The sequence below is a fragment of the Rhinolophus sinicus genome, chromosome 2, assembly GCF_057876585.1.
Source record: "Rhinolophus sinicus isolate RSI-liver-muscle chromosome 2, RSI-T2T, whole genome shotgun sequence".
Lineage (NCBI taxonomy): Eukaryota > Metazoa > Chordata > Mammalia > Chiroptera > Rhinolophidae > Rhinolophus > Rhinolophus sinicus.
The window spans coordinates 46,053,419-46,079,982 of record NC_142502.1 but is presented as its reverse complement, the minus strand read 5'-3'; the positions used below and the strand labels follow the sequence as shown (position 1 = coordinate 46,079,982).

The following is a 26,564-nucleotide window of genomic DNA, read 5'->3' as shown; positions in this document are numbered from 1 at the left end:
AAACCTGAAGGATGAGCTGTTTTGATAGGCACAGATGGCCACGTGATCATCGTGAGGAGAAGACCCTGCAGGCACTCAGGTGTGGGAGTGAGAAAGGGCAGATGGGGACTAGGAAAAATGAACCCACCATTTGTGGTTTTCATGCATAGCTGACATACAGATTCCTTTGTTCAATGAACTTAATCTTATGAATACCAATAATTAAGCCAATTAAGTGGGGTTGTTCTGGTAGACATGGAGGTTGAGAAGCTTATGAGTCACTCCCTGAGATCCACCCGGGAAGCAAATGTTGTAAGTGAATAGGTGCACAGGGCAGGCATGGGAAGGCATTAAGAGTAATAGTCTGGAAAGACCTGCAGTTCTGGGAGGGGCAAGGAGGCATCAGTGTAACAAAAAATAATTATATGAGTATGTGAATATATTAATATACATGTGGATGATACATGTGTGTTTATATGCTTTCCTACAAGTGTGAGACAGGAAGACAGCTGATGACATAATAAGGAGGAATAAATGATGGAGACAGTGAAACAGAAAAAGAGGGAGGGAGGGAAGGGAAGAACGAAGGAAAGAGACCAAGTCAGAGAAGAAAACTTCGTACTGCTACCAAAGCCAAAGGAGGGGAGTGTTTCAAGAAGAACTGAGTCATTGAGAAAGATGTACAGAAGACAAATAAGCACACAAAAAGGTGTTCCACACCATTAATCATGACAGAAATGCAAATTAAAACCCCAGTGAGAAACTACTACATAGCCATTTGAATCGTTAAAATGTAAAAGACTGGCTATTCCAATATTGGCAAGAATATGGAGGACATGGAACCCTCACACACTGCTGATGGCAATGCAAAATGCTCAGCCACCTTGGAAAACAGTTTGGCAGTTTCTTATAAAGATAAACATACACTTACTATATTATCCAGCCATTCCACTCCTAGGTACTTACTAGAGAGAATGAAAGTATGTGTCCATACAAAGACATAAACAAATGTTTATAGCAGCTTTTTAAAAAATAGCCAAGTACTGGAAAGAACCCAAATATCCATCACCAGATGAATGGATAAACAAATTGTAGTACATCCATACAATGGACTACTACTCAGCAATACAAAGATATGAACTATTGATATATACAAAACATGGATGAAGCTAGACAAAAAAAGAATAAATACTGCACGCCTCTATTTATATAAATTCTAGAAATGAATTCTAATCTATAATTGAAAAAAGCAGAACAGTGGGTGCTTGAGGAAGGGGGTTGGGTGGGAGGGATGGTTATCGTCATTATTTTTATTGCAGTGATGGTTTCATAGTTGTATACATACACCAAAACTTATATAATTGTACACTTTAAACATGTGCTGTTAATTGAATGTCAAGTATACCTTAATAAAGCTATTACTTTTAAAAGAAGAAGAGAGAATAAGCGGTTGAAAGTTGATAGAGTTAAATGTAGAGGGAAGATCCGGAGAGTAGGGATTAAAATGAGGACATTTGACATTCTCTAAAGTTCATTGCTGACTCTGACAGGGCAGTTTTAATGGGGTTGGAGTGAAAGCCAAACTGCAAGAGTTAAGGAGTGAGAAGGGGATAGAAATATAGAAGCACTGTATATTTACTGCTCCTGTATTAGTCGGCTCGTGCTGCCATAACAAAACACCATAGACCGGGTGGCTTGAACAACAAACATTTGTTTTCTCATAGCTCTGGAGGCTAGAAGTCCAAGATCAAGGCACACTTGGTCAGTGTGCATGGTCAGTTTCTGGCAAAGCAGACTTCCTTGCTTGAGAATGGGTACATTCTCACTGTGTCCTCACATGGCAGAGAGAAAGAAAGCGGTGTCTCTTCCTCTTTTTATAAGGGCACCAGCCCTGTCAGGTTAGGGCCCCACCCTTATGACTTTATCTAACCCTAATTACCTCCCAAAGGCCCCACCTTCAAATACTGTCATGTTGAGAGATAGGGCTCCAACATAAGAAATTAGAGGGAGACATAAACATTTGATACATTAAGAAGTTTGGTCAGAATTGAGGAGGAGGCTTGAGAGGGTAGGAAATTCAGAATAAAATAGATGTGAACATATTTGTAGGAAGAGGCTGGAAAATAAAAAGTAACTGAGGATAGAAATGAATGATGGGCATGGTTGGGATGTTGAAGACAGTAAGGGTGTCAGGGAGTTAATAGTTCAATTCAGCAGTTTCTATTGTCCAGGCAAGGCAGTGAGCTAAGTGACAGGATATACATGGGCTCATGGAATCCTCTCAACAGCCCCATGAGATGGGGGCCATCATCCCTTTTTCTAGCTGAGGAAAAAGATTATGGAACAGAGGCAAGATCCCTAGCTGACTGTGTCATCACTGGGATCTGATTGCAGCGCGTGTTTTCTCCCCTCTTAGCTCACTCACAGCCTTTCTAAGACCTCTCGAGTCTTCTGAACTGGTATAGTCTACTATTTCCAGAAGATAAGGGTCTTCAGAAAAAGTCAGGATGGAAACTTTAGACTTTTTACTCAGGACTTTTTTTCTTTTGCCTCATCTTCCTTCAGTAATTCTGACATAGAGCACTCCTTATTTCTCTCTTTGAAAAAGAGAGGTCTTTTCTTTTTTGAAGCCTTCATTTTTTTTTTTTTTTTTTTTTTTTTTTTAGTTAGCATTTTAGAAAAATGTAAAAGAATTCCATCCATCATACCCGGTAGCTCCATAACAATAGGAATATTGGAAAATATGGGTTTCCCTTTTTTTTCTCCTCCATCCTCCTTCCCTTCTCCCCCAGCCTCCCTTCACCTCTCCCTCTTTCATCATTACGGTGCATGGCAGCATATACAGCCCACCTCCATCGGATTAGGCTGCAAGATCTGCAAGAGTGGGTACCCTGCCTGAAACAAAGTTTTAGATCTTGCAGCCATGAAGTCCATCAGCAATATTTCTTGAGAGGCTTCTTTAAATGAGCACTCCAACTAGCCACCTTGCAGAATGGAGAATTTCTTTCAGAGCACTTTAGACAATTGCACTCTATTCTGGAAATAGTTACACTTAGTGCCTCACCCCTTCATTGTGTAAAATGGTATCTCTCTTCCCTTTTCTCCCTTACTCTTTGTGCTCTCCTCCCCTCCCTTCTCTCCATTCCCACCACCCTCCCCATGGATCCAGTCATTTACATGTATCTGGGGTCAGTAGTGGCTGTGAGGTAATTTTATACCCGGTACCGCAGGACTTACAAATCCAACAAATGTAATTCACTTTGTTTTGAAATATTTCAGGAAATAAGTTCAGATCTGAGAAATCATGGTGGAATGGGCCCAACCAGAAGAAGTTCTAGAATTATGAATGGCATGGAGAATTTGCCGTTAGCCCCAACTCCAGAAGTCCCAGACACCCTTACTCATCCTTCAGAAAGATCCCAGGTTACCAAAAGGTACTGCACCAGGGGGTGGGAAAGGGGTGGGGAGGGTTAAAATAACAAAAGTGTCCTCTTTTAAGTCAGTGAATAACAGTATTATGGAACTGAAGGATGCCTAACTGAAGACCTTGTATGAACACTGAGAAGGCCCAACTCCTTCCATTATACTCCAGTCTATAAAGGAGAATCAGCAGTTCCTAAGCTCAACCTCTTTTCTCTTCTCGCCTCTCCTCCTTTCTCTTTTTTTTCCCTCTTCCTCCCCTTATTCTTCCCTTTCTCTATATTTTTCAAACTCCAAAGAGGGTATAACCGAAGGAAGAAGAATATGGGCCTCTCCAAACGTTCCATGTTTATCTTAAACAGGGAAGCACAGAACTACCCACACTCTTCTAACAAGGGTTTTGCCCTTGCTTACAATAACAGGGCAGTGTGTTGTCAGAGACACGGCCTCTGAAGAGGTATGTCTATAAATGAGGAGTGCCTGACTATGTCTTGATCTCTTCTCACCATGACCAAGAAAGAGATATTTGTATTCAGCAATACTCATGAATGCTCTGAATATTTTATTGGGGCCAATGACACTCTAATTTATTTCTGGCAAATTTAGAATGAACAAAATAACAGGTAAAGCTACTCTACTACTCAAGATGCCATTAATTTGACACATGGCCAGAATTCAAGTGCCTTAAATCTACATTCCCAATGTGTGGATGGAAGATTTAAGATCGATGTGCCTAGTCCAGTGGACCCTTGAGAGGCCATTTCAGTCCAGGTACCCCTACAGATCAGGCCAGAAGAGTACAAGGGGACCTGAGTAGTACAAACACTGGGCCAGACTATGAAGTCTAGGACTGCTAATGCATGCCTTAGGCACATGGGGGTCCCCAAGGAGAATGGTGACACATCAGCATCCCCAGCGAATATAATCAGAAACACTTGAGGCAGAGGAGAACCATGGAGATAGACACCTGCTCTCCTGCTGCAATACCCAGTACCTCAGTGCCTCAGGTGTTCCTGTCCTCCAGAGAGCTCTTGAGGTGTCCTCTTGTTATATGTCCACTTGTCTGGGCTCAGATGTCTCTGTTCACTTCTCAGGGCTCCGGAGGCATTCGTGTCTATTCAACTAGAAAAGGTGGGACTGCGGGACTTGATGCTGAATGCCTTCCTCCTCAGGAAACAAACCGTGGCCAACAGAATGAAGAGCCTCGTGAGTACAGTAACAAGGGCTCCCTAAAGCTCTCATGTCCTCTTTCACATTTGGGCAAGTAAAAGTTCTCAACTTGGAATCTGTTGCTTTCAGCCTATTTGGATAGGACCGTTGAAAATATATTATAAAGAATTGAAAAACAGAGTTCAATAAGAAATAGAAAGGAAGCAATTCAAGCTAACTGCTGTTTAGTTTTAAAACTATGTGCACTTTTCCAAGGTCACATATTCTTTTGTCACTTTCTAAATGGAACTGGTTTCTGAACATGGTCTGGATCCTTTGACCACTCCTGAGTGACCTGCAGGTACTTAGGGGTTCAGACAAGGTGAGCAAAGACTCTTGCCATCTAATTCACCTGTTACCTTGGTTTTTCAGATACTACTGCCATGTGTCTATTCAAACTAGTGTTTTATACTAGCCTAATCTGTTGAAAAATAAACTCAAGTCTTTCAACAGTTAAAAGTATTGCTTAATTTTGTGAATATCATTTCAGTATTCATTAATTTTTTGATGAGGAAATCATTAGGCTAATGCATCCATATTTGGGAGAGAAATATGGTTTACAATTTCTGGGCTTTTTTCCTACCTGTAACTGAAAAGGAAAGACTTCCATTTGCTAAATTCAGTTCTAGAAATGGGATATGAGGGAGGCCAGACTTCTGGATTACTGCTGAGCAATAATGGAGACAAAGGACTACTTTTAATAAATAATTGAGATATTAAATTACATTTTTATTAAGATTTCAAAAAATATTAACCAAATGGAAAACGTAATAGCTCATTAACTGCTCTTCAGGATTATCCAATGCCTATCAGATTAGAAAGGGCTCCGTTTTGTCAATTTTGTCACAGTCTGGGATTTTAGCCTACTTAAAAGGTAGTAAGTTATCCTGTGACTGTTCTGTGGATGTAGGCAAAAGACACAAGACTCCTAGATCAGAGACAAAGAACTTGATTACTCACAACAGAGCAGGCCGCATGAGCTTGTTTGTGTCGGTTCCCTTGGTCTCCCAAGTCCTAAGAGAGCAACATGGACGAGCCCAGATGCGTGCAGTGGGCTCTTGTCACCGTTGAGCAACAGTGAGTTTGGGGAATCTACCTCTTTTATAGCAAGTTTGCTTTTATTCCGGAGGGGTACATTACTTCATCCCTCAAGATTGCTCTCTGCAATCATAATCCTGAGAAACGGACAAGGTAAAGAGTAATCAGGGCCTTGCTTTCTTGGCATATTCAGCAAGACGTGCAGGAGCAGCAGAAGCCATGGAGGAGTGTTTCCCCACAAGCTGAATTTCAGAAAGAGCATCTCAACCGGGTGGCGTTTTTCTGCTTTAAGTTTGCTATGCGTTTGTACACACGCACTAGCTTGGGGAGTTTTTGTAACCAACTGTCTAATAGAAGAACTATTACCTTTTTTTATTACAGGATGAAATTGGGAAAATCAAGAGAGACGTTATAGTTGAATATTGTCAGAAGTAAGTATCCTACATGTGAACTACACATGTGGATTTCTCTGACTCTGAACTCTATAAACAGCAGCATTATGTAGAAATCCAGACAATGAATCAGGTGGTTTGTTTATATCAGCCACACTCCTACTGGATAAAACCAAATTAAACTGTCCTCTGACCCACAGAGGAAGGAGCATTAGGAGTGAAGGATCGGAGGTGCTTTGAAGAGGTCGGTGCCTACAGGTCATAGCAACCTGACTCAGACAGCAATTCCTTCCTGACAGAGGTCCTCTATTCTCTTTGAAAAGTCTTCAAGTGAAGTAGCTCCCAGAGCTGCTGTGAGAGATGGAGCAGCTTAGACGCACCTTGTGGACGTGATCTCTTCTGACTTTTCAGGTTCAACCACCGTATGTCCCACTATTCTCTTCGGGGTCAGATCATGGCCTACTGCAATAGCCTGAGAGCCCTGCTGGAAGAGTTCCCTACCCTCAGGGATACCTTGTTCGTGATGGGGCAACCACAAGAAAAGAAGGGCTTGAGGGACTCCAAGGAGAGCCTCAAGGCTGACCCCAGGTATGTAATTTTCTTTACAGCTTGTTATACCCCCCTTTCCACCACCACCCTCCAGGAAAGAGGCATGTTAAGTTTGGTATGGAAATCTTGCTCCCTTTACTGCATTTGACCTTGATCTGCTAGTTCAGGAGGGCAAAAGAAAGAGTTAACAGTGCAAGAATAAGAATACCTTTGTGTTTGAACCCTGAAGGAATGTTTTGTTTATGGGCTGTTTGCTTTTTCAACCTATGCAGTTTTATTTTCACCTGGACAACCCAGGCATTTTCATCAGTCACACCCTTTTACAGAAGCCAGCATCTAAAATAAGCAAACAAATAAGTAAACTTGATCTTGAGCTGTCCTGGCTTCAAATATTTTACTCAGTGGAGTAGAAGTAATATTCAGGAAAGTAAAAATAAAGTATACCAGTGCCTTGAATAAATCAGTGTTCTTCTATATTTTTCTCTCTATATATAGAGGAATATTAAGTGATAAGAGCAGAGCTACTTTCATACTTTCTTATCATGTTTTATCCAGTTTTCCAAATGTTCTTAATTCAGCCTACCAAGAGTTCACTCACCTGGATGAGGAGTTCGCATACCTGTGCAGTCAGTGACCACATTTCCTTAAAAAAGAAGGGGATGTTACACAGTTGTGCAGTCTCCAAGGGGGAGCAAAAACATCCTGCAGAATGAGTTTACCTCCCTCTTTACTCTTTCCTTACGTCACAAAGCTTAGTGCTGAGTATCAATAATACTTAATAAATATGATCATAGAGCAGATAGATGAAAGGGAATTGAAAGGCCATGTGTATCCCTTATTCATTCATGCATTATTCAGCCATTATTTATTCAGTGCTTACTTCATAGCAAGCACTCTGCTATGTGCTGGAGTTACAAAGGTGACTAAGGCATTGACTCTGGCAATAAATTCAGTGCAGTGGGGGAAAGTTCCATAAACAAAAAAGTAACTTCAGAGATTTCAAAGATAACATGTTAGAGTTATGTAAAAAGTTCTGTGAGGACATAAAAGAGGGAGTGTTTAGCTCTAGCCCAGGGCCTCAGGAAGAAATTGAAAAAGGAGGTGACAGGTAAGTTGGAGTTCACCAAGAAAATAGAGATGATAGGACAGGCTAGAGAATTAAAGAAGTTGAGTCCTTAAGCCCTTGGCTGACTGATAACTGGCTATCAAAATGGCGGCCAGTCCTACCTTGATACTGAGAAGGCGCCAGTTTGTGGAGACCAGTGTTTTGTCTCCTGAACTCAGTGCATTCACTTGGGTAGACTTCAGGATTTACCGAATGGAAGAATGCATTCAAAAGAGGCAAAGATAGCTCAGTAGAACAACTATTTTGTAAAGGGTTTGACCTGTTGCCCAATGAAGCTAAAGTGCATCTTTCTCTCCTATGAAACACCACAGGATAATCCTCTAAGCCTTCTCAGTTCCATTCTCGCACCCATCCACTAGCCAACTCAACCGTTTGTAAGTGCCATCTACATGTGGGGTCAAATTTTTCAAATAGTTTCCAGAAGTCTAACTATGAGTTCACTACATTTGTGTTTAGGATAAAATGTATTCAGGAAGCCTATTTTTGTTTCTGATCTGTTCTATTTGCAGCACCCAAATAAGAAGCTCAGAAAGGAGAGAGGGAGAAACAAATTCCTTCAAATTGCAGGTCTTGCTCTATTCATTTATCGTTTCTTGTGGATGACTGTGTGTTTCCTGGAGATGGAGGGAAATCGTCATTTACAGGGGGAAACCTAGAGCCCTAAATCATCTTGTCAGTTAATGTGTGATCATTCCAGGCCAGGACATTGGTCCATGAAGTGTGAGCAGAGTGCCCACCCGAGCCCAACTCATAGAATCAGGCTGTGGACGATACAGATTCAGTGTTTCTCCACTACACTCATCTCCTGCTTCCTAAACTCTCTAGGTTTTAACATGTCCCTTTTAATACACTCACATAAAATGGAGCGTAGAGAACTTCTGCCTTGTGTGGAAGTTTGGGAAAGGTACTGTGAGATTCTCATTTCAAAGTCTGTGATTTCATGCGCTGAGTATTAATAAAAATTAACAGCAGCCACAGAAGGTACAGTGGGAAGAGCCATATCCTGGTAGCTAGAATATTTGGACTTTACCCAGCTCCATCATAAGTTGCCCTGAAGTCTTGGGTAAATCACTTCTCTTCAATCTCTGGACCTCAACTCTTCATCTAACAAGAAAAGAAGTTGAAGCAGGTCTCTCAAGTTAAATAGGCTGTGATTCTTAGTGCTAAAGTGTCTAGAACTTGATGCCAAGGAAAGGGAGTGCTGAGGAAAGACTTCTGGGAAAGGGGCCATTTAACAATGTCATGAAATGATAAATGGGAATCACCCCAGGCCAAGTTTAATTAGAGATGAAGGGACAGAGTTGAGAAATGAGGGTCATGGAGGACAGGGGGCCTCACCTCATTCATAAAATAAGGAGTTGAGTTAGACTGAGGATAAGAAATAAGTTTTATTTTAAATACTAATTCCAACAATCGGTGCCTTTGAGGACTCTGAGACATCTCAAACTTGTGCCAGTGTTGTAATTCATTGGCAATATCTGCCATGGGCAAGGAAAGGGAGCCAGGTGGCCTCCCTACTTGCGTGTGCCATCCCTTGACTAGAAGTGTCCCATGAATTCTATAGCTTCAAAATTCTAAAATGCTACTTAATCCTTTAAAGGCTGTACTATGCTTATTTTAGCAGAGACACCCACTCCCACCTCCGAACCACACCAGAATCTCTATGAAAGGGAAGCCAAGGGGAGCTCTCCTCCCAAGAAGGACGCCCCTTGAGGAACTAGAGTCTGGAGACTAGAATGATGTAGGCCCTACTCCCAAGAGCAGTGGAATTGACTGATGGGGGAAAGAAGAAGGCACAGAGAGAAAGGACACTAACATTAATCAGACCCTTATTACGTCACAGGCAGAGCCACCACTATCCCATACAGCTGCTTAGAAGAAGGCACCCCTTCCTATGGGCAGGTATAGCCCCATGCCCGGGTACAGAGCTTGGCAGGTAAAGCACAGGCTGGACCTTGGCCAGTGCTGATTGCCTCAGGGCACATCCTGAGCAGAACTTGGCAGCCTTGGGGCCAAGCGTTGTATAGTCATGGGTCAGACATGGTCCTTGCCCTTCAGACAAGGGGAAATAGACAGATAATCACAGTGCACTGTGATAAAGAATCAAAGTATAATGAAAGCACCCACCGGGAAATGTTTAGTATTATCTGGAGGATTAGGGAGGTGGGGATTGGGAGCAAGGCAGGCTTCAGGAAAGAGGGGATGCTTAACCTGAGTCTTAGAGGATGAATAATGTTCCGGATGAACCAGGAAAAGAACTTTAGTTCAAGCTGGGAGACCCATGTATGCAAAGGCACAGAGATGCGAGACAGCACGTGAACTTGTGAGTGGCTGCTCTCCAGGATGTGTGAGGATGAGACGGGAAGTAGAATGCACAGAGAGAGGGGCAAGATCCAGGAGTCCAGCGTTTGTCCTTCAACAAACAGGGAGAAGAGGAACAAGACGATTATCAGGGACATCATTGAGGAAGCTGCTGAAACTGTACAGACGAGAGATGTTTAGGAGGCGAAGTCAGCTAGGCCAAGTGCTGGATTTAATACGGGGCTAAGGGAAAAAGAGGAATGTAGGATGTCACCCTGGAGACTCTGTGACGATATTTTTAATGGGTACAGTGTTTCCGTTTTGGAAGATGGAGAAAAGTTCTGGAGATGGATGGTGGTGATGGTTTTACAACAAGGTGAATGCCACTGAAATGTACACTGAAAATTATAAGAATAATTCATAAGTAACTGTATGACTTTAAAATAACCTAAGTTGAGATTTAGCTTTCACTTTCCTTCCAAGTAATTATTTAAAAACTGAAACATCTTTTGGAATAAGTCAGAAACTTGGACAGCATACAGAGATTCCTGGTAGCTGCTACTATGAGAACAGTGGGTAATGCTTAACCATAGGCGTGGCTCACAGAAGTATTATTCCCATGATGGACTAGCCTCACAGAGGCCAAAAATATATTGCTGAACATCATTTTTTTAAAATGGCTAAAGTGCTAGATTTTATATTATTTATATTGTACCACATTTTTTTTCATGGGGAAAAGGGGATGACAGTGTTATTAAGAAGAGATATGGAAAAGGAGATAATGAATCTCAGCTCAGAAGCCTCAGCTGTGAATTTCTTTCATGAGGCTCCCAACACGTCCAAGATGCTTCTTATTCTGTAGTTTCTCTGCACTTTCATATACTTCTATTCCACCATGCTTCTATCACAGAATCATGTTGGGATATCTAACTGCCCCCTGGAATGTAAGATCTTTGAGGGCAGAGGCTGTGTACCTCTGTCTTTGATCTTGGTTAAAAGGAAGGGTTGAGGGGGTGGGCGGGCAGGGAGAGAGGGGAGTTTCAGCTAGTGGCTTTTTTTGTTTTTTAATCCGGACAAAACTTTTTTTTTTTAAATTAAAGTTTATTGGGGTGACAGTGGTTAGTAAAGTTACATAGGTTTCAGGTGTACAATTCTGTAATGCATCAGTTATAAATTACATTGTGTGTTCACCATCCAGAGTCAGTTCTCCTTCCATCACCATATATTTGATCCCGTTTACTCTCATCTACTACCCCCTCCCCCCTTACCCTCTGGTAACCACTAAACTATTGTCTGTGTCTCTGAGTTTTTGTTTTTTCGGTTTGTCTTGTTCCTTTGTTGTTTTCAGTTTTATATCCCACATATCAGTGAAATCATATGGTTCTTGACTTTTTCTGTCTGACTTATTTCGCTTAGCATAATAATCTCAAGATCCATCCATGTTGTCGCAAATGGCACTATTTCATCTTTTCTTACAGCCAGTGGCTTTTAATTCAGTTACAAAGTAACAGACCCTGTCATCATCTGCTGGCAGGAATTTGGTATGAGGCTTAAAAAAGACTTGGAATTATTGAAAAGGGAAATGGGTGCAAGAGCTGATCAAAGGAAAGAAAAAGAATTGTCCCAGAGTGACACAGCTCAGGCTGGAGACCATTTACTTGTTGCTTGAACATAATTAGTGGTGTAATTTCCTCTAGCTGTGCTCAGCAGAATGTGACTAGAAGCAGAAAGCCGAATAGCTAGCTGGAGGGACCCAGTGATGGGGTTTTGCTAGGTAGCTGAGTAGTGAGTACCAAGAAGCAGAGAACTGAAGGTGCTGGTGAGAGAGTAGTTCATGTGCTTGACTGGGAGACCCAGTCTGGGTAGCGAAGGGAGTGAGATCAGAATGGAACTGACAGATGGGAGGGGACTCTGGACGGCTAGATGGTGTCAAAGAGCATATTTTGTGGGAACAAAGGCGGTTCAGTGGGAGGGAATGAGTGAGAAAACTGGCAGAATAAAAGGTTGAGCTGGGAGAGTAGGCTTTTGCGTTTAGGGTTTTGAGGGTGAGATGGTCCCAAGGTGATGATGGTGAGGTCTGGAGTGCTGCTGCAGAGCGGGCGGCTAAAGGAAAATGAAGGTGAAGGGAGATGCTGTTGAACAGGTCAGGGAACCATCAGGCCAAGGTGCTGATGGGAGCTGTCCTTGTGGGGCTGAGAAGAGAGCTACGCTCCTGCGCGAGCTTCCTGTGGCCCTCTCTGCCCCTCCTCAGCAGCTGGCTGCTCGCTGCGGGCAGGGGAGGAGGTGGCAGGCAATGAGGGTTCAGTGAAGGATACCAGTTCGTGGAGGCCCCTGTGGCTCCAGGGGTGCCTGCTGCTCAGAGGCCCAGGACTGCGCCCGCCACAGTCCCATGGACTCAGACACAGGCCTCGTGATTTTCTGTTGTTGATAGCCAATGTTTCTTTGGGGCATCTTTGAACACTGTGAACTGAATAATAGAGATAAAAACTGGAATAAGCCAGCTTTGATCTGTTCCAGGACAGGACAGTCTAACTTTGTGGTTGCTAAAATAAAGGAAATTCTCCAAACTAACACCCCGCTTTGTGCCTGAGCTTCAGATCACCTGATTAAAACTCTGAGACTCGAAACGTAGGCGTCAGGCCAGTGAGTCACTATTCACAGTAGCGTTTTAATGATTAAAAGAGTCTCATACTCAGGATGTTTGATGTTGAAAACATTCAGTCCTTTGTTAAAATGAATTACATTTCACTTTAGCACGTGGAAAGGGTCATCTGACTCTCTCCTAGAGACCCAGAAAGGTAACAACAGCCAAGAAATGCCCCCTATGATGTGCAAAATGCCCTTAAGAAGGTAAGACCCCCCCCCCTACTGAAAGTCCTCGCTATAGATAACGGAAGTGGGAATGAAAACAGGGTACGTTGAGAGGCAATGATGGGAGCAGTCGAGCTGAGGAGTAAAGGAGAAAGGAGGGTCTAAAAATGACTCCCCGATTTCTGGTTTTAGGGACTCAGGGGTTGTGGTTCTTTTCACACAGGAAGAGGCACAGGATAGGGGTGGAAGAGGGTGAGGAATTCAATGGTTGCCATAGGAGTTTTTGTTATTTAAGAATAAACAGCAAAGGACACAAAGTTGCTTTCAGATTATATTCCCTGCGTCCCGCTGGTTCAGAATGCTGCGGACACCTTGCAGCCCCCAAACAGCCCTTGTTAAAGCGTTTTCACTTGTTCCAAATGACAACCACTTCACGTATCGCCTGGAGAATAGGCAAAGCGGGTGCTGTTTCCCCTACTCGGCAGATGAGGAAACTGGTTCAGGGCCTTCGCGTAGCCTTCAAAGTTGTCGTTACTGTCTGTCTCTCAGGTTCCATTCTGGTCCCTCCTGTCATGGTAGTGGTTTCTGGTTCCCGTGGGCGTGTGGCAGATGCAAGGAGCAGGCTGGATGTTCCATTTTCTCAGTTGCCTGGCTGTCTCCACTTCTGAGGTTATTTATGTAGCTCTTTATGGAATCCCTAGGCTACTCTTAAGACTGGGAAAACTCATCAGCCGTAACACAATCTTTCTTAGGTTGCAAGACCCTTTCTGGAGACCACAGTAAAACATGAAGGTGTGGGTTTCTCAAGAAGCTTGGGTCTGAGCAGAAACATGGTGGGAAGGGAAGGAAAGTAGAGGCTGGTCTCTAGAGCCTGGATTCTAGAACTTGACAGATCTGCACTTAAATCTCAGCTGTATCTCTTAGGAGCTGGGTAGACAAGATCTCGGTAACCCCAGAGGGCCTCAATTTTCTCATCCGTGAAACAGGAACAAAATACGTACATCCTAAGGGTGTCATAAGAATTAAGTGAAATATGTGTGGAGGAAGAAGAAACTTTCCTCTACCCTTTTAGGTTCTCCCAGCTGCTGTAATAATCAAATTGACTTGAGATAGATTAACAAGAGAAAATAAGCCCAACTTAATTACATGCATATGTATGGAACCCCACATCCAGGAGAGTGTCAGAGACCCCACAGACTTCAGCTGTTCAGAGACAGAAAGGGAAATTGAGGCATATATGACATCCTGAGCTAAGGGTGAGGTAAGGCACTGGGGCTTCAGAGGGAAGGAGGGTCATTCTCAGGAAGGTAAGAAAAGCAGATGTTCAGTAACTAGAAGTTTGCCCTGCCCTATAGACAGGTCATAAAAGCTATCTCTGTGATAACGCCTATATGGGCAAGGCCCCCAATTTAAATTCTTTAAGGGGGAAGTGAAAGTTTCTCCTGGGCCCACAGGCTATTGATTGCCTTCAGTTCAAAATAAGTCACGTGCCCAAGTGACTGTCATGCGGGAGACCCTGCTTGCTGTGCCATTTGTCGTACGGGGCAGCCTGCGGGGTCTCTGCTCCAGCTCCCCACATAAGAATGCAGGATATGGTGAGGCCAAAAAGGAACACCACGGAGCCATAGGTAGGGGAGCCATACTACTGTATTCTCGCTGGCTTGGAGACACAGGGAGCAGAAGCCACACTGTTCGCAACCCTCACTGCACCGCTTGCAGGCTCAGCCACCATCTTCTTGCTAGCCCCCATTTTCTGCTAGCGTAGCCACAGCAGTTATATTAGTGGCCAATGGCTCACTGGTTACAGCTGACGGCCAACTAGCCACAGCTGATGGCCATACAATCACAGTTGATGGCCATTTACTACCTGAGCCAGTACCTTTCTATGTGAGGCTGAGAGCCTGGAAACTGCTCTTTGGGGCTCTGTCCCCAGAGTGACATATCTTGGGGAGGCCTGTTCTGAACACCTTCATATCTAAACCTCAGTGTGGTGCCAGCCTCCTAATTCATACCCTTCCTTTCTGTTCTTACCACACCTTTCCCTCCCTCCATGCCCACTCCTTCCTCAACACGGCTGAGGCTAAAATCAGCCCAACTGCTCTTTTCCCGTTGAGTTATTTATAACTGGCCACCTGTGAGTGGCCTGAAAAGGAGGCCTGCTTTCCTCTCGGGCTTGGACACTGTGTGTCAGTCACCACACTCTGGGCTGACGGGCGGTAGTATAAATAGTTCACTCTGGAGACGCTTCTTTTTTAGAGAGAACTGCTGTGCTACCCAAGTTCTCTTCTAATACACAGGAGTTTGCAGCCCCAGCCTCGATGTTTGCTGTCTGCTGACGGAAAAATCTTCCTAAATTTATGGTTCATACCTCATCCTTCTGAAGTGCTGATTATGTTCAAAGCTCTGCCAGAAAAGGTTTGTATTTTTTTTATGTGTGCCAGAATGGAAACTCGCTGTTTTTTTTTTGTCTCACAGTCAAACATATCAATTTCAGAGAACGTCTCTTGTTTTTTTCCCAAGGACATCTAATAACCGAAATCTTCTCACAGCTCCTAATATTTTTTGCCTGCTGTATTATCATTTCTCTTGGGCTTATTATTTCATGAATTCTGTTTCTCCCTCATCATCAATGAGCGCTAATTCAAATTTCAGACAGTCCTTATTATTCCTCAGTGTCCTCCCAAACCCTTCAAGAAAACTCCACCTTGATTCCCTGAAGTTAATGAGAGGCTGAGATCACATTTAATCACCGTTATCAGCCGGTTCCTGTTTTTTTGTTTGTTTGTTTGTTTTTGTGTGTTTTTTTGGGGGGGTTTCTGTTTTTTGAAGGTTTTTCTCTGTGTAGTACCTAACTTACTAATAGAGGATAATAGTGGTAACCATAAAAAAAGTGGATATAGAAATATATAAAGCACTCAAATAAGTATTTGCTAAATAAAGTACAATGTTGAAAATGGCAATTTGGGAACATTCCGATTTTTCTTTGTAAGTGAAAACATGTTTAATAACCTAGATTTCTCACCCTTTCTTCTCCACCCCAGCTTTATTGAGGTGTAATTAACAAATAAATCTGTACATATTTAAAGTGTACAACTGTGAAAGGATTACCACAATTGAGTTTTAACACATACATTACCTCAGATAGTTACCTTTTTTGTGTATGTGGTAAGAATGCTTATCTACTTCCTTAGCAAATTTCCAGTATATGTGAAAAATAATATTAATGAAGCTACGTCAAAGTGGAGTCAGAGCTGCCATCCCAGAAGAACTGTTTTGCACATCTTACTCCTCCAACCTCTGGGATGTTTATTTAAACTGGGCAAAATAATGTCCGGACTAGGCCTAAAGCAACATTGTATTCCAAATAACTGTGTGCAAAGCTAACAGACATTCTGACTACCGGGCTGAAAATTGAAGACACCTTTTAGAATTAGCACCGCCATGTATAGCTAAGGAATAACTTAGTTTATTTGCATCTATAGAAATTCCATCCTTGACTTATTAACACCAATAGAAATTTCTTCCTTCTATTCCTGTAATTATTCCCCTTCTCTTTCCCTAAAAGCTCCTTGCCTTCACCCCCTAATTGGAACACTATTTGGGTTTCTGCCTGAATCAGTGCTTCCCAAATAGCTCTTCTTTGGGATCGCAAATAAATGTTTGTTGCCTCTCGCGTTGGCCTTTTCTTCTGAGGTTACCATATACAATATAGTATTGTTAACTATAGTCACCATGCTGTACATTAGATCCCCACAACTTATTCATCTTATAACTTAAAGTTTGTACCTTTTGACCAATAGCTTCCTATTTCCCCTATTCCTGTGGCAACCACCATTCTATGAGTTTGACTTTTTTTTTTTTTTTTAGATTCCACATTAGAGATCATGCAGTGTGTGTCTCTCTTTGTCTGGCTTGTTTCACTTAGAATAATATCCTCCGGTTTCATCCATTCTGTTGCAAATGGCAGGGTTTCCTTTTATATGTCTGAATGATATTCCTGTGTGTGTATCACATTTTTTTAATCCATTATCCATCCACCTGGCACTTAGGTTGTTTCCATAGCGTGGTATAGGGACAGAGCCCCAGAGAGTAGTTTACAGGCTCTCGGCCTCATGTGGAAGGGTGCTGGCTCGGGTGGTGGATGGCTGTCGGCTGTGGCTGATTGGCCGTCGGCTGTGGCCAGTTAGCCAATTGGCCGCTGGTATAACTGCTGCGGCCACGAAGGATTGCTGAGCAGAGCCGAGCAGAGCCGAAGAGAGCGGAAGAGGAGAGCCGAGAAAGAGGAACAGAGTCAAGAGAGTGGAGGAGAGTCGTCGGTCGGTCGGTTGGCGGAAAGGGGACGGCAGGTCACGCGTCCGGTGGGCCCAGCCTCCAGTGAGACCATAGTGGTATGACTCCCCTACCTATGGCTCCGTGGGTGTTCCTTTTCGGCCTCACCATATCCTGCGTTCTTGTATGGGGAGCGGGAGCAGAGACCCTGCAGGCCGCCCCGCCTGAAAGATGGTGCGGCAAGAAGGCCTCCGTGCACGACAAATGGCGCAGCGAGCAGGGTCTCCCGCACGACACGTGGCTATTGCGAGGAGTACCGCAATGGACGTGGCAGTGTAGATCATTTCCTCGAGATACTGATTTTGTTTCCATCAGCTGTATACCCAGAAGTGCGATTGCTGGATCATACGGGAGTTCTACATGCAAAAGAATGAAACTGGACCTCTATCTTACACCTCTTACAAAAATTAACTTGAAAAGGATTAAAGACTTAAATGTAAGACCAGAAACCATAAAATTCTTAGAAGAAAACAGGGAAAAGCTCTTTGACATTAGTCTTAGCCATGATTTTTTGGATATAACCTCAAAAGCAGTCAACAAAAGCAAAAATAAACAAGTCAGACTATGTCAGACTAAAAAGCTTTTGTACAGCAAAGGAAACTATCAACAAAATTAAACAGCAACGTATTGAATGGGACTAAATAGTTGCAAACCAGATATTTGATAAGGAAGTAATACCTAAAATATGTGAGGAACTTATACAACTCAATAGCAAAAAAATATATAAATCTGATTTTTATAATGGGCAAAGGATCTAAACAGACATTTTTCCAAAGACCTACAAATGGCCAACAGATAATTAAAAAGGTGCTCAACATCACTAATCATCAGGGGAATGCAAAACAAAACCACAATGAGATGTTACCTCACACCTGTTAAAATGGCTATTATCAAAAAGAAAAGAGACAACAAGTATTGGTGAAGATATGGAGGAAAGGGAACCCTTTTTCACTGTGGATTGGAATGTAAATTGGTACAGCTGTTATGGAAAAGAGAATGGAATTTTCTCAAAAAAATTGAAAATATAATTACCCTTTCTTTCACTGAAGGATTAATTTTCAAGTGTTTAAAAAATATATATTTCCATATTATATATACTACGTGTGTGTATGTGTATATGCTACCTTCTTTAGTTTGATCATAATTTTTCACTTTTCTTTCCCTTGAATGTTTAAAATCTTTCCCTTAATATTTAAAATCCAGTGCTTAATTGTTTTAGTTGTGCATTTAAACTATGTTGATAAATATCTATGCTTTGCTTACACATATTCCCTCAGGGCAATGTTGTCTGAATATGGGTTCCTGGGAATTTCTTTTTGACCCTTGTAATTCATCAATGGTCTTACAAACATATTGTGATGTGTTTGTGGCAACCAATGGCTTTAAACAAAGAGAAACCATTGCTTCAACCCCTGCCCCAGGAGTTACATTGTCCAAAGGCATGTAACCCAGTTTGTGAAAAGATTTGTTGTTCTGTTTTTCAGATGTTATCCTATAATTATTATCCTATATTATACTGTGAAAATGTTTATCTAAATATTCCTGTTTAAATATATGATCTTTAATAATTGCTCCTATATTTTTCTGTGCCTCTTAGAAATGTTTAAAACTTATTTCCTTGCAATTGATCTCCCCACAGGCAGCTTTTAGAGCCTTAAGGCTAACTCTACAGCTGATCGGTCCTTTCCATGACATTGTGGCCTGCCTTTTCAGTTTTGCTAAACTTGGGAACTGGCCAGCATGTTTTGAATTTCCTCGAAGTTCTAACTCTGTGAGAGGTGACTGGGGAGGAACTGAGGGTATTGGTAAGTAATTAAAGGTGATTAAACCACCTTCAATATTCAGTTAGTGTCCTATGAAGCTTTTTTTTTTTTTTTTTTTTTGCAGCTTTACTGAAGTATAAGTTGCACAGTTGTTTAAGATGTTTAAAGTGTACAACGTGCTGATTTGATACACATATACACTGTGAAATAATTCCCCACCTAGTAATTACTCAGACTTAATACTTGGAAAGACAGAACTAAACTTTTCTCATAAGTAACAGTGATACGAAGGGCCAAGGGAAAGTCTCATTATATACGGTCTCCAAACTGATTAATTCCACATTTACATGTTAAACCACAAAGAACACCAAGTCAGGAGTGGGGAGGCCTGGGTTTTTACCCTGCTTGTACCACTTGGTTGCTGGAAGCTGGACACATTACTCTTTGGGTCTCGGTTTGTTCATCTATAAAATGGGGGTGATAGTACCTGTCTCACAGAGATGGTCTGTAAATTAAAATCTATGTACAATTTCTAGAAGGATGTATAAACCCCCACTATATATTAGTGTTCTTTTATTCCCTTTCTCTTCCTGGCCTTCATGAACTAATATAGCAAGGTCAGAGCCAAACATTCACCATCAGGAAGCTTGCAGACTGCTCTTGGCTAACTACCAGTGGCCCAATGGTCCTTTAGTAAGAATGACTGAGGGTTTAGTTTTATCTGCCCACTGCTAATTCATGAACTCTAACTCAGCACTATGTTCTAAAATAAATGCAGAAAGTAAATTAAAGACACAGAAATGCTTCATAAACTGGGTTTATCAGAGTCAGGGAAACTGATCTTGTTATTTTAATAATTTGACTCCCATCTAAATTTTGTCATTAGTCATATAAATATTAATTAATAGTAATATATTATAACATAGTAGATAAGGATTTTAAAGCATGAGAACAGCCAACACAATGAGGACAGGCCAGGAAAACTGCCATCCTTTCCCTTGAGATGGGGAGATAGATGTTATTATATGGAGATGAGATACCCTCTTTCCCTGAAAATAAGACGTAGCTGGACCATCAGCTCTAATGCGTCTTTTGGAGCAAAAATTAATATAAGACCGACTCTTATTTTACTATAGTAAAATAAGACCGGTATAATATAATAATATAATATAATATAATACCGGGTCTTATATTAATTTTTGCTCCAAGAGATGCATTAGAGCTGATGGTCTAGCTACGTCTTATTTTCGGGGAAACACGGTAGCAGGCAAGATAGAGCCAAAGCCACGTGTCCAAAGGAAGTGACTACACAGGAAGTCCTACAGCAGCTGGGAGGGCAGAGCCCGCAGAGAAGGTATCTGGTGGGACTTGCCCTCACTTGAATCAATGAAGACTAATAGGAGGATGGTCCTGGCAAGACGAGAAAAGGACATTGACAAAGACAACAGGCAGGACTGCATGTGTCCAGTCCAAAGAATGGTGCGCCCACCAGTGTGACACTGAGGAGCAGTAGGAATGAGGCCAGATTGTTGAGGACCTAGAATTCAGGCTGAAGGAAGTTCTTTCTTACTATTTTTAGGCTTAGGAACCGGAAATCATTGAACTATGTGGGGCCCAGCTTTCTGAGGAATGCAATTAGAGACACACACCTTGTCGTGCTGCCAGTAGAAACAATTGGGCTCCAGAGAGAATGTGCAACGTTTTGCATACTCTGCTTTGCTGAAAATAGATAAAGAGCAAACTGAACTGAAAAAAGAAATCCTACTCTAAGATAATCATCTTTTTAAAAAGACTCAGCTGCTCAATTCGTAGCCTGCTTCCCAGAGGAGGCAAGGAGAACTAAGGTGAAAAGATGAGCTGGGTCGGTTCATGTGCTCACCCAACTCCTTTCAGCCATCTCCGAGCTCTTTGACTTTAGATAAAATGACTTCCGTAGACTTCTTTGCTTTAAAATATTTTTTAAAGGGACACTCCATTTTAGCTTTGGTCCCCCCACTTGCCTGGGGAAGCAGTTTTTAGACACTAGTTCTAAGAGGACTAGCTCTGTGACCCCTGCCAAATTCTCTCCTTCCTTGAAAGCCAGCAACCCCCTTTGGAGTCAGCCTGAAGCAGAGGATGTAATCAGAACGTGAGCGTTTACGTTGTCATTTCCTTGTAGAGGATCCGGAGGCCAATTACAACCCAGATACTACACATTAAACTTCATGTTTCAGGAACTCCAGGGACAAATTAGGAACAAAGTGTACTTGCTCTGAGCCAGTGGAGACGGGGCCACTGTGATTCATCTTTTTTCCTCTGATTTCCCAAACGGGACCCTACTGGGGGAAAGGAGGAGAAAAGGCTCATTTTTTTCCTGAAGTTGCCTGGCACACGGTCTACTCCCAACCCTACCGCCACCTGCCCCAGCCTGCCTTTCCTGCCTCTGCCTGCCACCTCCCCTCCCACTGAGCAGGGTGACCCCCAATGAAAGGGACGCCTGAACGAGGGTTGCAAAATCAATAAATAACCAAGAAAGGGTGGTCCCCACCTCCACTCTGTATTTTAATGAAAATGCCACCATCATCAGCACAGAACAGTTTTGCTGGGAAGTGATTGTGTGAAAGTACACACATTGTACTGTATGAACAACAATGGAAATAATGTAAAGAGCAAAATCACCAGTAAGCCAACCACTCTGACAAGTGAAATATTTTTATTTACATTTACTCCCTTCTAGCCTCTGACCAAATACACTTTACATTTACGTTTTACAGAGTTTTAATCACAGGGTATATGCAACTTTATACACTTGTTTCATTGTCATTGCAGATGATTATAACCCTTTTCCCCTGGTTGCTGCTTAGCCTGATAGTGTATTGTAGACAAACACACTAGGCCTTGAACAAATAAGGCTCACCCTCCCTTCCCCTACTAAGGTTCTTAGCCAGTTCCCTCGAACATGACTCCTCTTCTGGTAGAAATTTCTTTTCAGCCCAATATGACCATCCAATTTATAGGAGTCAAAAAAAATTTGATGCTTAAATCCAATTCATTTGGAGCTGGAAAAAGACTCAAAAAACCTTTTCTGTTGTGCATAAAATATCAAATGTGCATGAAACCTAAACTGCTTATCTTTTCCTAAAGCCAAGAGCATATATTGCAAGTATTAGAAACCGTTCTCAGTCCTGGTTCTACCCTGACCCGGATGGCTTCCCCAACTCCCTCAATTCCTTTGATTCCATGCTGGAAATGTGGGAAGACACCCGACAAGACAGGGTAGATGGGTGCTCAAGTCTGGATGAACTGTTGGGATAGATTAATTCCCCAAATGCCTGTGGGTCTCCCATCTCACTTCTGCCTTGGGCTACATCAGGCACAGTGATCAATTTCCACATTCCTTCTTTTCCCATAGGGAGAGTTAATGAGCATTTCAAATAAATTCATATTCTGGTGACCCTGGAAGTGTGGGCCCACCCACCTATCCCACCAATGCTCACTAAGGACTCATTGTTTTCTTGGTATGCTCTCCCATTCTGACCAGCTCCTTTCCTGGGCCATAACAGAGATTCCAGTACAGCCATCTAGACCCAGGCCAGTTTCCTCAACCCAGCACTGAGGGCCCCAAAGAGTCTCTAACTTAAATTTCCATCCAAAACACATATACCATAAATCTATTTATACCCAGCCTACTTTTGTAGTAAGAGTCCACGAAATAACCACTTTAGGATCGCCCCACATACTCCTTAAACGACGAGAATCTCCTAGCACAGTGTGTGTGTGTGTGTGTGTGTGTGTGTGTCTGTGTGTGTACATGTGTACATATATGCATGCATATTTTTGCTTGCCTTGGATGGCCTGGAGTCTTCTTTAATTCATGAGCCAGTGACAGAGAGGGCTGATTTGGATGGTATGGCTCTGAGAAATGAGTCCTAGTTTATAATCTATAGTCATTTCAATCCCCTAATAGGTCTACTGAGGCCTATACTTTCCCATTCCTTGTAATTTCCCTTTTTTCAATCTATTTAGAGACTGTAGCCTTGTCAATTTTAAAACTTTCTTTTCAAAGAATGTTGTTATTATGATGAAAAGCAAAGCAAGTTTTTATCTTCCTGAGGGAGGAAGGAAGGAAGGAAAGATACGTCAGGCCTTGGGTTCTAGAACATAAGGCTTTGCTGGTCTTGCAAAACATATAATTAGTATACCCAGAAAGAAAGAGAAGTCCATTTAGGTAAACAGTGTTGCAGGTGAAATGATGGTTCACTGGGTTCGCTACAGTAGGCTGTGTTTCACACTATCAGACTGAAATGTTGTCCATCTTCTAGAGGGTGAGCTTCAAGAGCTGCAGAAAATGATTGCCAGCCTCCAGAGCCCCCAAGACCCCGCCCAGGTGTCCCAGGCCCTCCTCCTCCGAAGAGAGGTTATGTTCCTGCAGTTTGACGCCGCAGTGAGGCACCTGATCCGGTAAGGGCTGGAGCCCTAATCCCGCCTCCTAAAGTTTTCAGGGCAGGTGTTGCTGAGTAGCCATCAGGGGAGGCCACCTTGGCAAGATTAGATAAGGAGCTTAAAATAGTCAGGGACACAATCTGACCCAGGACTCGGTGGCTACCACACGTGTTCTGCCCCAAAGGCCGTTGGTGTGGAATGTGTTCTTGTCAGACGATAATCATCTTGATTTTATTAAATTAAACGTGGTTTCAGTACCGACAGTTTGCTTCACAATTGCTGCTTTCCATATTCAGGTTGTTTTATTGGGAATAACATTTTTTATACTTCTGAAGATAATTTTATTCCAAGGGCTTTATTTTTTCAGCCCTTAATTACCTTTCAAGAGAACAGAATTTTCACCATCCTTCTGAAGCCAAGGGAATTTGGCTACTTGAGTTAAATTAATAAATACATACACTTACCTCAGGCCTTCTGGGTATTAAGTACTGTGATACAAAAAGAGTGTTTATTTGGTTAATTACTCATGACTGATGAGAAAAACTAGTTTGGATTAAGAGTCATTATGTTTTTAGTATAAATAATAAGCTTTGTGTGGAAAGAGAAGAGGTCAGGCGTGAAGTTCTTGCCTTACTCTTAAATTGTCACAATTAATTAACTTCCTTTGATTAAGTCCCCGTGTGAGTATTTAATCAATGAGGGGGACATCAGAAAGCAGTGCTCTTACCTGCGGATTATAATCGCTTCTTACCATAAACGTGGGTGTCCATAGAGAATGGAAATGTGGGGATTATACTGAACTGTATTTTCTCTTTCTGCTCTGCATTTTCTTTACTCTGAGCATCAGGGAACGCTGGGTTTAGAATGTAGATTCAGCGGAACAGAAAATCAAGCTAATCTGTTTTCTTTTTCTTGACAAACAACTTTCTGAGCTATAGCTTAGTCAAGCAGGTAGGATATCAAGGTTCTAACCTGGGCTCTGAAACCCCAAGTCACAATTTGTAAGGAATTTACATAGGTGAAGAAATAGGACCATCCCCCAGAAGTTCTTTTTGGATCAGTTATGTGGGGTCCAGCTTGCTACTGTTCTCCCAGGGGAACAACTCCATTTCCCCCCAGGAATTGCTTTGCAGGGATTTCTTTGTCCTGGCACACTCAGTCTGCAGGAATGGAGAGCACGGTGTCCTCTGTCTGATTTCAGTATATTCAGCATATTTTCCAGAGGACCTCGGAAGGAACGGTCAGGGCAGTCTATCTCCATTCATCACATTTCTTCCTGCCTTTTTTCTTCCAAGTTCTTGGTGGGGGTGGAGTGGGTTTGGGACCAGAATTAGAACCTAGGTGAGAAGTCCCCTTCACCCTACGTAAATCCCTTACAATTTCTGCCTTGGGATTTCAGAGCCCAGAGGCGGGAGAAAAAGAGAAGCTGAGCAGTAAATGTTTTCCCTCTTGCTGATTTTACTTAATGCTGAACCTGCAAACGAGGCAAAATCCTTAGATAATCAAAAGAGACAGGAAGCTTGGGCAAGTTCCCTCACCCTTCCCAGAGCTCACCACCTCTGAGCAAATATGACTGTTTACCCCAGGGAACTTTGTGCTTATGTAAACTGAAGGCGTCTCCAGAGTTTGAAAAGAAAGAACTGAACTCTTACCTAGAATGAGAGCAGCATGCTTCCGCAGACTGGGGGGAGGCAGGGAAGGATGTAATTCAAGGACAACAGGACAGTGGCCCCGTAAAGTCACCTAATATCTGGCTTCTGCTTCTCTGTGGCATAGACCAGCTTGGGTTACAGGATAGAAACACGTTTCTAAGCACAAAAGATTCCCTGTGCCCTTGTCGACCTGCCCTCCGCCAAGCTTGGGGGACCTGATGGAAATTGCTACTGTCCTCCAGTGGCAGTGGAATCACCTTGCTCAGAGCCTACCATTCACCTCCGGTCATGTCCACCAACCCGCAGCAGTTATTTATTAGCCAGTGCAGGAAATGGCTGAGGATTTAGCTTATCTTTAATTTCAGGTGAATTAAACATTTGCATTGAAGGTAAATGCTTGGGAGGTACAGTGGTTCTAATGCCATCTATTTAAGTCAGGAGTTGGCAAGCCACTCCCATAGGGCCCCTGCGTGATTCTGTGTGGCCTGTCGGCCAAGGCTTTTTACATATTTAAATAGCTGGAAAAAATACTCAAGAAAGCAATTTTCTGACACATGAAAATTATATGGAATTCAAGTTTCAGTGTCCATCCATGAACTTTTTATGGACCACAGCCATGCCCATTCATTTATGGATTATCTCTGACTGCTCTCACCACAGAGTTGGATATTTGCAACAAAGGCAGTATGACCCATAAAGCTGCAAGTATTTAAGGACGCTTTAAGGAAAAGTTTGCCAGCCCTGATTTAAAAGGTTGAATTCTCTTGCAATTCAAGAATGCAGGGAGGGGGAAGAAAAAATCCCTCAAAGGAACTCGATAAAATATGTGGTATGAAAAGTGCTACTAATCTGAATGGAGTGTTGATGTTCAGAGTGATTACGGTAAAAAAGAGAAACTCAAAAAAGTATCCTGGGCCGGCCTGGTGGCTCAGGCGGTTAGAGCTCCATGCTCCTAACTCCGAAGGCTGCCGTTTCGATTCCCACATGAGCCAGTGGGCTCTCAACCACAAGGTTGCAGTTCAATCCCTCAAGTCCCGCAAGGGATGGTGGGCTCTGCCCTCTGCAACTAAGATTGAACACAGCACCTTGAACTGAGCTGCTGCTGAGCTCCCGGATGGCTCAGTTTGTTGGAGCTCGTCCTCTCAACCACAAGGTTGCCGGTTCGACTCCCACAAGGGATGGTGGGCTGTGCCCCCTGCAACTAGAAAACGGCAACTGGACCTGGAGCTGAGCTGCACCCTCCACAACTAAGACTGAAAGGACAACAACTTGAAGCTGAACGGCACCCTCCACAACTAAGATTGAAAGGACAACAACTTGACTTGGAAAAAAAAGGCCTGGAAGTATACACTGTTCCCCAATAAAGTCCTATTCCCCTTCCCCAATAAAAATAAAAGTATCCTGAAGGTGCAACTTCCTGCAGTAAGCCAGGGATCTCTAAAGAAAGCAAGGTCTCAGTCCTTGATTTTTCTGTTGGTTTTTCTCCTCATTTCTTATTTTTATGCTCATCTAGTTTGAGTATCTATGAACGTGTGCTTCAGGGTTATCTGGGGGTTTCTGGGAAACACAGAGA

The 26,564-nt window shown here is 42.6% G+C and overlaps 1 protein-coding gene across 8 annotated transcripts in view; it reads left to right on the top strand.

Annotated features, from left to right (window-relative positions):
* CCDC162P (coiled-coil domain containing 162, pseudogene) overlaps nt 1-26,564 on the top strand; it is a 164,731-nt gene that overhangs the window by 88,543 nt on the left and 49,624 nt on the right. For all 8 annotated transcript variants that reach the window (XM_074333388.2, XM_074333386.2, XM_074333390.2 and 5 more), the window contains 7 exons: nt 3,259-3,413; nt 4,494-4,605; nt 6,028-6,077; nt 6,450-6,626; nt 15,123-15,240; nt 18,794-18,959; nt 23,219-23,357. In XM_074333388.2, coding sequence (XP_074189489.2) covers nt 3,259-3,413; nt 4,494-4,605; nt 6,028-6,077; nt 6,450-6,626; nt 15,123-15,240; nt 18,794-18,959; nt 23,219-23,357 — 917 coding nt within the window. The remainder of the gene's footprint in view (nt 1-3,258; nt 3,414-4,493; nt 4,606-6,027; nt 6,078-6,449; nt 6,627-15,122; nt 15,241-18,793; nt 18,960-23,218; nt 23,358-26,564) is intronic.